This window comes from Erigeron canadensis, chromosome 5 (assembly GCF_010389155.1).
Source record: "Erigeron canadensis isolate Cc75 chromosome 5, C_canadensis_v1, whole genome shotgun sequence".
Lineage (NCBI taxonomy): Eukaryota > Viridiplantae > Streptophyta > Magnoliopsida > Asterales > Asteraceae > Erigeron > Erigeron canadensis.
In genome coordinates this window covers 39,767,573-39,781,414 of record NC_057765.1, presented here as the reverse complement: position 1 = coordinate 39,781,414, position 13,842 = coordinate 39,767,573, and the positions used below count along the sequence as shown (strand labels likewise).

The window sequence follows — 13,842 nt, the reverse complement described above, 5'->3', positions numbered from 1 at the left end:
AGTTATGCACTATGTCAGTTTTATGAACTTTTAATGCATCAAAATGTAGTTTTTAAGTGTTCTCATTTTAATTTGGTTCTCATTTGATAGCCCACCATATATATATATATATATATGAAAAAAGTGAAGGTGGTGCTGTTAGGCACCTAAGTTGGGCGAAATCTCTCTCATATGTTAATATTTTAATATGGGAAAATCATGAGGGCCCATTATTTATGTATTATATATTTATAGATTAAAAAATTAGCATGTGAGAAGAATTTCATCCAAGTTGGGTGGTGTTGTCTCACACCTTCACTTTTTCATATATATATATATATATATAAGATTTGAGAAGTCTGTATTAGTGTTATACGTATTTGACAAGGGATTGAACATGCATATAAATAGATTTGAGCATTATTTAACAAACCATTCTTAGAAGTTAGAACCATAATTACGACTTGAGGATTTTAGCCATTCACTATACATTTCTATAGTTTTATCAAAATGGAATTAATTATAGAAACCATACATCATATGTGCATTAGCTACACCACATTTGTATTGATCGTATTATCGTAAGTTCGTAACCTTTTTTGGCCACAATTAAACCAAATTAACTCCTCCGGTCCTTCACATCTAAGCATTGAATATATAGATTTTTACAACCAAAATTGTACTGTAATAGAATATATCAATGACACAAAAGCAAATATTCCCTTCTCTTTATACTCATATAATAATAATAATAATAACAATTAATGTTGTTACCTTACAAAAGTATAAAATTATCAAAACAGTAGTTTAATAGCTCTGAATGCGAAAACTTGTTTCCTTTCTTCCATTTAGGATGAGTTCGATCCTCATCTTATATAATAAAGATTGAAGTCTTTTTTTAACATTTAGGTAAAAAATAGGAGTAGCCTCCATACTTAGATAGAACTAAAGCCTGCCTACATCTTAACCTCCTTCGTATACCATCAAAGTATTGGGGCTCAAAACCCACGAAAAGTAGCACTGAGTAGTTTCTTTCTTTTCTTTTTATCTATCTTCTTTTCGAGACCAGCTCGCGCTTCCTGCCTATTATTCTCATCGGTGTCGATCTTAACTTCTAACTATAACACTTCTCAGCTCTTAATCTAAAAAGTTACTTAAATATTGATGATAATACTTAATTGGAAAAACATGTTTAAGTTTAAAACTTGGGGTTTTATTTAATTCACATATATACCCATGTAAACTTTCCCTAAATCTGAAGTGAACAATCCTAAATAAAATTATCTCCTTATTATTTGGGAAAATAGGTAAATTGGTGAAATTGGGTGTTAGGGATGTAAGTGCTGAAAAATTGCCCTGTTGGTATTCTCTCATCACCATATTCTTCTTGCAACCCATCCATCTACATATAACACATACATATATATAATCAAATGGTTAGAATGGATGGAATTCTAGATAGACATATATCACACATATATAGTCACAAAATTTATAAACTTTTTTTTGGGGGATATATATACAGTTATTCAATAGTGTGTACATTTTCCATATGTATATATGTAATATATGTTTTCAACAATGACTTAATTTCACATATATAGCAACTGAAATGACGTATATATATATATATAGACTAATTGATGAAATATACATACCCAAAATTCATCGTCTTCATCATCATATCGTTGGAAAGTTAACGATTTAGGTTTCTCTTCAGGCTCATCGTTACGTGCAAATCTCCCACGTATTCTAGGCCGGCTATCAGCTAGAGTTTTTCTACATGCATACTTTCATTTAATTTATGCAAAAAAAAGTTAGCTAATAATTAATGGTATATACAAACACAAGTGACCTATATATATATATACATTTCATATTCATAAAAGAAATCACTATTTCATGGCTACCTTGATGGTCTTGTTGAAATTTCTTTGTGTCCTTTTTGCCTTGTACCTCAAGATTCTCTCTTTCCTTTCTTCTTGACTGTAACGCCCCACCTTGAAATTTGCTTCCTCCATGAATGATCCTTCCGTTGCTAATGGACTTGACGACAACTTTTGATATGTTTGGTTGGTTTTCAAGCTCTTGATTTAAAACAAAAAGAAAAGATTATTAGCCAATTTTGGGTGGAATAAGATACTTGGTATTAAAATTTGGCAGCAGCCGGTATTTAAAAAAAAAAACTAAAGAAAAAGATGGACAAGTACTTTGGGACGGAAAGAGTAACATTTTATCGACTTTAATATATAAAAAAAGGTCACTTTTTATAAGGAGGACTAACCTGTAAATCACCAGTGCTGCAAACCCTTCTCATATGGTTAGCAGAGAAGTCATGATCATTTGATTTCAGGACTTTAGAATCATAATTTGAGGACTCAATCAAGCTATCAAATTTTGCTTGAAAAGGGAAACCATTTGGTCTTCTATCAAAAGATTTACTACTGTAGCTCCTCTGCATCATCTTCATTGCATTCTTACTTCCATCATAGCTATGAGGCAAGAAAGAATCATTGTTGACAAGGTAATCATAAACAGGTAGTTGACTTTCTTCTGCTTTGACCTCAAGAGGAGACAAAGCTATGGAGTTTAGTGAATTGCCCATTTGGTATAAGGATAGATTTTCAAGTTGATGACTTGGTGGGGAGGAAGATAGAAGGGTGGTCGAGGTGGTGCACGTAATCTGATCAAGTTCATCAAATGGGGTGTCAAGATTTTCATGGGTCAAAGTAGATGATGATAAAGGGTTTAAATTGTAACTATTTTCTTGAAATGCTTTGAGGATGTCTATAGAGGAAGTGTCACTCAATAGAGAGAATGGATCAGTGAAGAAAGACCCGTCAAATTCGCACAAATCAGAAGACATTGATTTTTGATTCTTTAGTTAGCATGAAGTAGTATAAATTTTCTAATTATGTAACCCGAACTAGTGAAAGTCCATTCTTTTTGGTCAGTAAAAAGGGTGTACACAATCTTGAAAAGGGTGATCACTCACTTTTCGTTTACAAAAAGGTGAGACTTGAACTCATTACAATCTTGTAAAGATAAGTTGGTCTTTCTCATGTGTTGGACTTGAAATAGCTTGAATTGTGACAATCTTAAAAAAAAAAAAAAAAGAAGCAATTTCTTACATATCTGTATAGGGAGTAAGGGTTAACTTTGAATCTTTGACGTTTAAAATGACTAGTTTTCTTGCCTGATGACCGGTGAAAAGGGAGAATCTTGAAAAGGTTAAAAACTTTAAACCGTGATTTTGCAATTAAAAATGAAACTAGAACTCCAACCAACTTATATTTTCTTGATTGACAAAAGGGGAGAAACTATGACAATCTTCTCCTCTCCCTTTTAAGAGTTTTGAAGGCTATATGATCAAACCAAGAAGTCAACAAGAGAAGACACTTCTTGAGAGAGGCCAAAAGCAGTTGAAAGCAAAAAAGACAAATGACACACAATGAAGAAAGGATACAATTCTTTTGGCAAGAGGACGCCAGTTTAAAAGCATCAACCTCTTGTCACAATGCTAAAAAACAACTAGAAAGTAGAAAATAGTCCACTTACGCTATAAAATATTGTAATTGTAAAAGACCCCCCATGAACTTTTCCTTGTTTGTAAAAGCTTATTCCTAATAATAAAACACTGAGTAATAAGGAGTATTAAATTTGGATACCAATACCATACAATATTTGACACCAAATAAATACTTTTTTGAATTTTTGAACGAACATATGACTAATGGTTTGTGCTTATGAGTTACTTAACCTTAATTTTAGCAAATAACCATGTAATTAAGAGTTCTTGGGTTGTTAAACTATCTTTTGAGGTTTTCAAGTTGCTATTTCTTTTAGTTATATAACATTAAACAAAATAAAAAATTACCCATAGATTTAAAGTCAAATACTCTCCCGACATGTGATATACTTGGGGTAAAAGTCATGTTGGTGACTATTAGAGTTCATGAAAAGACCATCTAGTATATCAAATTTATATGTTTCTATCAAGTTATGGGCATCGTCATCTACCTTTAGTTTTGGATCATATTCTTCTTCCTAGGACCACTTGACAGTAATTAAGTTGTTCGATCTAGTCTATGAAATCTCTGTTTCTAAACCTAAATACCTAATGGTATTCGTTTATTCGATCACTACATAACATCTTAGAGCTACTAATCTATTTGATTTGCCACGGACGAAATAGTTTTTTGCTTGTTTTAAAATTTGGTATTTACTAATATAATCCATGAAAGCAATATTTCATTTGTTTCTCCATGGTGCCTGGTGAGATGATCCCCATCAATGTACCTATCATATTGTTCAAAGATAAAACAAATGTTACACGCAAGTTTAAAAATGGTGGGGGAAAAAAAAGAACAATTAGCAAGTTGAAAACCAAGTTTTGTCTGTCCATTAGATTGGGCTGGGCCCAAAGTTCTAGCCGACTAAATATGTGAAAAGTGAACGAGGTTGGATTCAAGTTGCCTCTTTGGCCCAAATGATAAAGAAGGATAACTATGTCGATTTGATTCGTAGCCATGACACTTGACTATTTAAAAATGTTCAATATATACACAATAACGAACTTGATCGTATATTATCGCATGACACTTGACGAGTCTCTAACTTAGATTTATGTTATCTACCTGGAGTATCCCCATAGTTTTTTTCAAACATTTTTTCTAAGCACTAAAATTTCTAATAAAAACATCAACACACTTGACCATTGGTATAATTAACCGACCTCCTTGTATATTATGATATTGTCACATGGTTTTTATCATGTCACTTAGTTCGTTCAACTATTTATTGAATTGTTTGTGTTTCTTAGATAAAGTGATTATATAGTAATAAAATTTTTACAAGTACCATACATTACTTTTGAGAAAAAAAGGTCAACAACATATTTTTTTTCTACTTGGTTATCTTGGTATCTCCATACCAGGTTGGCCACTACTAGTGTTTTTTTCTGCGTCTTTTTAGGCGTTATCTATCCCCAATTTGCAAAATATACATGATTAGCTACACATGGAAAATTTGAAAGACTTTACAAAGACCATCTCTTAACAATGCGTGAATTACAGATAACTCCCTTTGGCAAATTTGGTATAGTTCAATATATACACTTCAATATATACGAAGCATATTGGTACAGCCTTTTGTTATTTGTAGATTTTAACATGTATTTTAAACATAAAATGTAAAATATATGTTATCGTTACATTAACAATTATCTTTAAAACAGTATACGGTCAAATTAGGTATACAAATAGATAGCGAGTTTAACTCAAGAGTCAAGATGGTATAATTATAAATTCTTATGCATATAGACAAACATATACAACGACAAAGATTGATAATTACCATCTGCAATTAGCATAGTGTGTTAACATGGTTTACAAAAATTATATTTAATCACTGAACAATAAGCCAAACAGCCCCGGACACAATAATGAATGCGATGCAGTGGTAGGTTTGAAAAAAAAAAAAAAAAACAACAATAGCATCGAATCTCAACATAAACATGGTAAAAGAGTAAAAGTTATAAAAAAAAAACTCGAACCTTAAAAGACTTGGACGAAAAGTATAAGGGTGAATAACGTAAATAACTAAATTAAGAAATACTTTGGAAATTTCACGCATGACGCGTTATTTCCTTACCAGGTCGTCAATTACAAACATAGTCAACCCTTGGTTTACTTATTTTGGGGTTTATCTATTCCATTCATTCATTCTTGCGATTCATCAAATCATCAAAATCTGAGATCGATCGACTAAGTGTGTGAAGAAGAAAAAATGTCTCGATCACAAGAAAGTTTGGATAAGATGCAACTCCGACAGAACTACAGGAATCTATGGCATACTAATCTCATGAGCACCATCTCCGCCGACACTCCCTGTATATCATTACTATTTTTCTCTCCATTTTCATCCTACTTATCTCTATATATATTTAATCTATTCTAATTAGTTTGCATGTGTGTTTTTTTTTAAATGTAGATTGCTGCTTTTCGTTGTGGTGGTAAGTTTCCTTACTTTTTTTTTTTAGCAATTAGCATATATATTTTTCATAGATCTGATATGTGTGTGTGTGGTGATATATTTGTGTTGATTGAATATAAATGTAAAATGTATCTATCTGTATAATTAAATTACTAATAATTGAATGATTTTGAGATATGTAATGCTAGGGGTTTTTTTAAACATTTACTTTTGTGGTACTTAGAATGATTGAGATCTAGCTTGGCTCGAATGAATTAGGTTAACCTCGAGTAGGCTGCCTTCATGATCGTAGCTTGATCGAAAACCTCGATTTTCATATAAAAGTAAATCAAGTAGAAGAAGTGAAAACTTAAATTTATCAATCAAGATGATTTAGATTTCACAAAAAAATCATAATGTATCTTGACTATAAGTGAATACCCTCATATAAATGTCCAATCATAATAAAGTTTAACAATAATACTATCGTTTACGAAGGCTCGGAAAACTCAATTTGAAATCTATTTCTAGCTTGGATTTTAACCTTGAGTTCTATCTCAATTATTGCTCGAATTGAGCTTGAATAACTTAATACAAGGTCGATTTGATTGCAACACCGCTTGTTTCATTGGATGATAGTCATGATACCATACAGACCAGTGAGCACTCTAAGATTAAAGACCATCAATAGAAATTAATGTGCCGAATCACCTTTATTACCAAACATAAAAAAGTTACACATTACTCTTGCTCTCCCTCCATCTTTTAACAAAACCACTATCGGCGGCCATCAGCCATAACTGGAAGCTGATGGCAGCTATGGGCGGTGATCACCGGGAACCATGAAAAGAGTAACAGAACTGTATGGAAACTATTTGTAGTTGCATTTTGTGTGTACCATACTAATATATCACAATAGAGAAGAGATGTTAACGTATGCTTTTCATTTTTGTATGGCAGTAGCATTATATTTTTGCGCACGTTTTCTTTTGAAGTTTTAAGTGATGCATGGAAGAAAAAATTGTGTCAGTTGTTTTAGTTAGATATCCTCAGGGTTATATAAACTAATAAAAGGTTGAAGTATAAGATGCCACATACTTTTAAATTTTTGGGTAAATGATGCCACACTCTATGGTACTATATTATTCTCTTGTTAGCTAATGATGGTTCGTGTCGAGATTGTTGAATGAAAGATGATAAGAAATTCTAGTTGTGCGGAAATTTCTATATTTACATGAACAACCTGAGAGAATTCTTTATTTTTCTTTTTGTTATTGTGGGCTATATAATGGATCGATCAAGAACTCTTACTTTCCATTGTTTTACTAATTCATATTTCATGTAACTTTATCCAAATGGCAGTGGACCATGTGTTTCGTATTTGCTTCGTAAGCGAGCTCTTTATGGTGATATGTCAAGGTATGTACAGTTTTCACTTGGCTAAACTGTACTTAATGTAGAGTAGTTATATCATGCATATTAACATCCATGTGTGTCATAGGTATACATGTTGTGCCGGATATATGCCATGCAGTGGAAGGTGTGGAGAAAGCAAGTGCCCTGAACTATGTCTTTGCACTGAGGTATGCTTATTCGAAATGCCTATGAACTTGTTGTGACGGACGAGAGTTGTATAATGACACAAACTGGTTAGGATAAAGAAGGGTGGAATACTATAGCACTGTCATCTCAAAATAATGGAATCTTTTCCAGTACTAATATCATAGCTTGAACAATGTAGCCAGAAATCAAAGCCATAAGTTAACATTTTTTGTTTCGGTTCTAAACTTTGTACAATTTTATTAGGCATCATTAATCATTTCATGGGTTATATATTTGATCGATGAATTGTGAAATTTTTGTAACTGTGTGTGTGAGGGACTGAGGGAGATATATCTACCAAGTATATGTATTTCTTGATTGAATCATGCATAGAAACAAACAGGTTGTCATAAGCCATCATGTGATATTTCTTTATGTTATTAGTGTGTAAACATGTAGCTGTCTTTATACAATACAATTCTAGTTATAATGCTATATTACATTCATATTCTTTTGTAACATTCTGTTCTTGTAATCCTCAGGTCTTCCTGTGCTTTGGGAACTCAGTAGCGTCTACTCGCTTCCTATTGCAAGACGAGTTTAACATTCAGACAACACAATGTGATAATTGCATCATTGTAATGTCTTCATGAAACTCTTTATTGTTCTCTACTTTTTGACTATGAGCTAAGTTGTTTTTTGGTCATAATGCAGGGTTTCATGTTTTGTCTTCAACAACTTGCATGCATATTCTCCATTGTTGCTTGCCTTGTTGGAAGCGAGGAGCTCAGTGAGGCATCTCAGTTGCTGAACTGCTTAGCCGATATGGTTTATTGCACGTAAGTTCATTTAGTTACCACTTCAACTTGATACATTTGGTTAATTTTATCAAATTCGAGTATTCTAACATATCTCATGTAATTTCTTCTTGTAGGGTTTGTGCGTGCATGCAGGTATGCAAAAACTGAAAAACTTGCTTATTTTTTTGGGTCTCTATTAATCAGATCTGATAGGATTTTAGGTGTCTAGATTGTGGGATTAATTTGGTTTGGTTGTGGGGATGGAGGGAATCAAGGGTTAAAGTCGACTTACATTGAAATTGGTCAGTCAAACTGGTCCAAAGACCGACATTATGTACTTTTAAATCATAACCTACAATATGATTTTATTAAAAAAGGTCTTACAGAGTAATGCACTTTTGGTAATCAACTAATCATATTTGATACACAATTGTATAAAGAATAGAATGACAATTTATGCAAACAGTGTTTTAGGCCGACATGAACCACTGTTGACCTGCCACCTAACATGTCTGACATGTTCATTTGGCCATCTCTATTTTGCGTTGCTATTCAACTTTGATAATGCCTGGAATTTAATTTTGCAGACACAACACAAGGTCGAGATGGACAAACGAGATGGAAAGTTTGGGCCACAGCCAATGGCTGTTCCACCCATGCAACAAATGTCAAGGATCGATCAGCCATATCCTCCCAATGTTGGATATGCACAACAACCCTATGGTTACCCTCCAGCACCACCACCTCAAGCTCAGGGTTACCCACCTGCAGGGTATCCTCCACAGGGTTATCCCCCAGCACAAGGCTATCCAGCTCCTGGTTATCAGAGGTAGGTCCTTGAAGCTTGTCCAGGTAAAATGGCAGCGAGTGGCTTTGTGAATCCATCTTTTTTTTCATTCATACCATTGAAAACTTGAGACTAATATTTTGTGTGATGAGAAGTGGTTGTACATGACTTTTATTGCTTTGATATCTGATTACTCTAGAATGGTTGTCGTGGTCATGACTTCTTTGTTATCATATGAGCCCGTTGGGTTTGTTTATAAATTAATGGATTTTGATCTTTATATATCCTCGTGTATAACCATGGCCCTTTTGTGTTACTTAATTCTTCATGTTAGTTTTCTATGAATTTCTTGCAGCTAGTTCTTATATTATTATTAGTTCATTTTTACAGCAATCTATGAGCCTATGAGGTATGCTCTCTGGTTCCTTTTTTTTTTGTCTGGTTTGGAAAAAGGTAAAATTATATCTTAAAATATATCGAAGGCATACAACTTGTAACAAGAATATTGTAGTTGTATGATAATTATAAACTTGTGAAATGGAGTTGTGGCGCGGGATGCTACAACTTATACTGATGCCATGTATATTGAGGTCTATACAATAACAATAGTTGACCCATTAAAGTTTGATGTTGGATAAATATATTAGATTTACAAGGCTATATACATAATAAAGCACTTGTATTGTAAGTCAGGTAAATGCCGTTAAAAGAAGTCAGGTAAAATCTATTGCATATCAGCATATCCTACATGATGATAGTTTTTTAAATTGTCCCATCGATGTTAATGTGGCATGGTAAAAATTAACGATTATTTGCTGAAGATTGAAATAACTCGTCTAATGGTGACATGACCTTGAACATGTTTTGGCTAACTGATTTAATCATTAGAATTTTAATGTTTAAATTAGACGATATGTTTTAACTTGTAATTAGAGCTTTTGCTACTATATATGTTTGTCATGGCAAAATAGCCGAAGCTTGTAATTTATGATTGTAATAAGACATAGGACATATATGCCATTTTCAAAAGGTGGGATAGAACTATTAGACAATATTATTTTTACATAAGCTACTAGTAAAAGCTATTTTAAGTACCTTAGAGCTTAAAAGCTTATAAAAACCATAAGCTACTATCAAAAAATATTTAACTCTACAAAACTAATAATTATAAGTTTTCAAGTTCTGATAAACTTTTAGATGCTTGAGCTTATTATGCAACTGATATTGGTTTGAGGACAACCGGCCCGTTTACAAGCCAAGTCCGGGACTAGTTCTAGCTTTTGAACCATATAGGCCATTATGGTCAACAATATATCGCTATAATTAGTTTAGTAAACCACCTTCAAAATAACCTAGTGGTTAATATCTTAGAAACCTTTTGGATGCTTTTCCACCCTTGAAAACTAGACTATTTGCTCGCGTCAATGTCCATATATATATATATATATATAATTAAAAAAATAAGAAAAAATAAAAAATGTCCATATATGTTAAGTGTTAGATGTGTTCAATTCGGAGAAACAAGTTAGATACATTTGTTATTTTTAGAGAAATTGTGTATGTTTAAATGCATACCTAAATAAAAGAAGTGTCGCACCCACCTACTAATGGCCTTTAACATGCTCGGCATTACTTAATGGCTGGCGGACGGACATGAATTATGGATGTTACAGGTTACCATCCAATCATTCTATTCTAGTAGTAGTCTACTAACTAAAATCAAAAGCAAAAACAAAAACGCTGTCACTTGCTAGTATTTTTTAATTGTTAACGCTTGTGCACACGCTTTGACAGCGACCTACTCATTCTATTACTATATGTTTTTGAAGATGGATTTGTTGACTTTTAAGTTCTAACGTATGACAAATTGACAAGCAACTCCAACTCCAAATTGCTCAAACAAATTTAAACATTAAATTGATGCTCATCCCCAAAACCATAAGTTACTCGGTAAAGAAAGACTTATTATCTATCTCATTTACTTTATAACCTTAGCAGCACCAAACCGCCAAAATAGCATTTGTATCAACACTTGCTATTTGCTAACTACCGGAAATTGGGATCATGAGGGAAGTACCAAATATTTCACAATTTTATCAATGCATATAACAAGTTAACAACTAAATTTTATAGTATTCATGAATATTCATCACCGAATTAATATTGCACTTGATTTTTCTCAATTTTCTCAAAGTGCCCTTGTTTTTCATTTCTTAAAAAGAAGGATACGTGGCATCATTTTAATTACAAACTCCACTTCCCTCGAGATCCTTTCCCTATCTATATATGTTACTACCGTTGGAATGAGAACACATGTTTCAGCCCTAAAGTTGTTATTTGTATAACTTTCTTTGTAATTTTGAAAAATATTACACTTTTAGAATAAAGTATGCTGTTAGCCCAAACTGTCATTGCTATTTAGGATAGGATGACCGAATAATTCTTTTATATATAAAGGCTAAATAGCCCGCACGGCCACAAAGAATTGATCAATTCATTCTTTAATACCTCATCAGTTTGTACCCTTTATTGTTTTATATATAAAAACATGCACTATATTAAAAATCTTAGATATCTAGCTATGTGCAAGACATTTGTCAACAATTAGCCTTATCTTGTATGTTAAGGGTATAAAAAAATTGTATAATACAGTCCAACATTAACCCTTTTTTTTTAAAAAACTTTTTTAAATTTATAAATTTGGTCATCTCTAAAAGGAAAACATTTTTCGTAGAGACGTACGTACGTAAAACTATGATGAACCGTCGTCACCGTGTAAAATTTTCAAAATCAAATGGAATTGAATAAATATAGTTAAGACTTAAGAGAACCATAGAACTTATATTTTTGGATTTATAAGTGAATTCATCAACATAGGCCACGAGAAACCATCACTAGTTCACTACAGAAGGCTTGATAATTACTACTCAGTATTATTTTCTTTGATAACAAAAATAATATTACACGATCAGTTTTTGAATTACACACCAAATGTAATAAACAATATATCAGGAAAACAATGTCAATAATAAAGACTAGCTTGACACTTTATATTTACCCATTTTAAAACATATTAACCATGGTTTTATCAAAATCTTTTTTTCATCTTTCACCAATACGCATGATTCATATTTATAGGAGATTAATCAATGATAAATAGTACTCCGTATAATATAGTTAGTGAAAATTTTTATTAGATTGTTAAACGACGATCACTAAAGAATGAATAGATCGATCCCTTTTGCATTTGATCAATGTGCGGTTAGTTTATTTGGTAAAACCCTTTGTCTTTTGTAATAAAGTCCAGAGTTCATTCTCTAACATGAGATAGCTTAAGATTAAATAGTGTCGTTAGCAAACAATGACTATATATCAATTAAAGGTGAAAGTTACATCTATTTGAATTGTTCCTTTTTAAATGTTAGATGTCAATTGTGTTAATCTAAATCTATACTACTTAGTAAAGAAACTGCCCTCCTCTATTTTTTTTTCAAAGAAGTTATTTCATATATACTTATTTTCCTTTTTTTTTTTATCAATTAAATTAAATATCTCTACCTAATATAAATCTTAGACCTTAACATAACTACACTACCCTTTTTTATTCAATTACATTTACACTAATAATCACATCACCAGCGTTGCCGCAACCGCCACAACCACACTGCCGCTGCTACCACCATCTCTGACATATATATCGTGCGGACATGCGTCTAGTAATTACTAACTCATAGCTAGGTTTTCAACAAGAGCTATATATACGTTTACGGTTTACCCGATTATGTGTAAAAACTCATTTTAATTTGGTAAGATAGCATTAAGTACGTACGTATGTAATAAAAACAAATTTTAAAATCACAGTCAAACAAACGAGAGTCTAAATTAAAATACAAACAGACTTATGAATTTAGTTAACAAATCAATCTACACCAAAAAAAAACAGTTTAATTAAGAAAAATAATTCCAAATTAATTATATACATTAATTAAGCATCAACAATGAATGACGACGTATCATCATCATGATAATGATAATCAACAATACCAGAAGCAGCCCACAACCTTTCATTAAACGAATCTTGCAAATCATCACATAAAAACGGCATCCGACAAAGTGGGCATGTTTTTCGGTCATGTTCCATCCATTTGTCAATACAAGATTTATGAAACACATGTTTGCAATTACTCAACCCGCGTATTTCGTCATCCTCATCAAACTCGTACAAACAAACCACACACTTCTCGGGTGGGTTCACAAGGTCCGAAATTTTAAGAATTGGCAAAAGCTCACGTAGGAGGATCGCGGAAAAGGACGGCAAGTGTGGTAACGAGTCGTGTAATTGGGTCGGGTCGTCGGTTGAAGGCGATTCGAAAGTAATGAAATCTGCTTCGAGACCCATGAAATGTAGAATGTAGGAAATGAAGGTTTGGGTGAGATTGAGAAGTGTTATGACGTGGACAATTAGTTTTGGGATGAAAAGATCCGCGTATCCATTTGGGAAACCCATATGTTAATTATTTTTGAGGTCTGGAATTTGGGTTGGATTTATGAAATGAAGTGGTGATTTAGGTGTGATGGGGGTGGATGAAAGTTTGAAAGCAATGGATCATGCACATGAAATAATGTACATGGAAAGTTGGTGAAAATTGACCAGAGATTGGTGTGAAAGTGTCTACATATATATATATACTTACACACATGTTATTGTATTTGAATTTTATGTCGACTTATCTATATACTCCTTTATTTTTTTAGTTTTTT

General features: G+C 32.5%; 3 protein-coding genes across 3 annotated transcripts; 1 reads left to right on the top strand and 2 right to left on the bottom strand.

Moving 5' to 3' along the window:
• Window positions 1-680: 680 nt before the first annotated feature.
• Window positions 681-2,927, bottom strand: LOC122602134 (zinc finger protein CONSTANS-LIKE 5). Its single transcript, XM_043774860.1, has 4 exons — window positions 2,264-2,927; window positions 1,890-2,066; window positions 1,638-1,769; window positions 681-1,381 (listed from the first exon to the last, which is right to left on the bottom strand). Exons 1-4 carry the CDS (start codon window positions 2,843-2,845, stop codon window positions 1,271-1,273), a joined length of 1,002 nt encoding a protein of 333 aa, XP_043630795.1. The 5' UTR covers window positions 2,846-2,927; the 3' UTR covers window positions 681-1,270.
• Window positions 2,928-5,637: 2,710 nt separating this feature from the next.
• Window positions 5,638-9,363, top strand: LOC122600394. Its single transcript, XM_043773102.1, has 8 exons — window positions 5,638-5,869; window positions 5,971-5,992; window positions 7,315-7,371; window positions 7,454-7,535; window positions 8,037-8,132; window positions 8,209-8,333; window positions 8,429-8,447; window positions 8,882-9,363. The coding sequence occupies exons 1-8, from the start codon at window positions 5,767-5,769 to the stop codon at window positions 9,125-9,127; spliced, it is 750 nt and encodes a 249-aa protein (XP_043629037.1). The 5' UTR covers window positions 5,638-5,766; the 3' UTR covers window positions 9,128-9,363.
• Window positions 9,364-12,963: 3,600 nt separating this feature from the next.
• LOC122600948 (brassinosteroid-responsive RING protein 1-like) lies at window positions 12,964-13,738 on the bottom strand. The gene has a single exon (XM_043773726.1). The coding sequence runs from the start codon at window positions 13,586-13,588 to the stop codon at window positions 13,067-13,069; it is 522 nt and encodes a 173-aa protein (XP_043629661.1). The 5' UTR covers window positions 13,589-13,738; the 3' UTR covers window positions 12,964-13,066.
• Window positions 13,739-13,842: the final 104 nt, after the last annotated feature.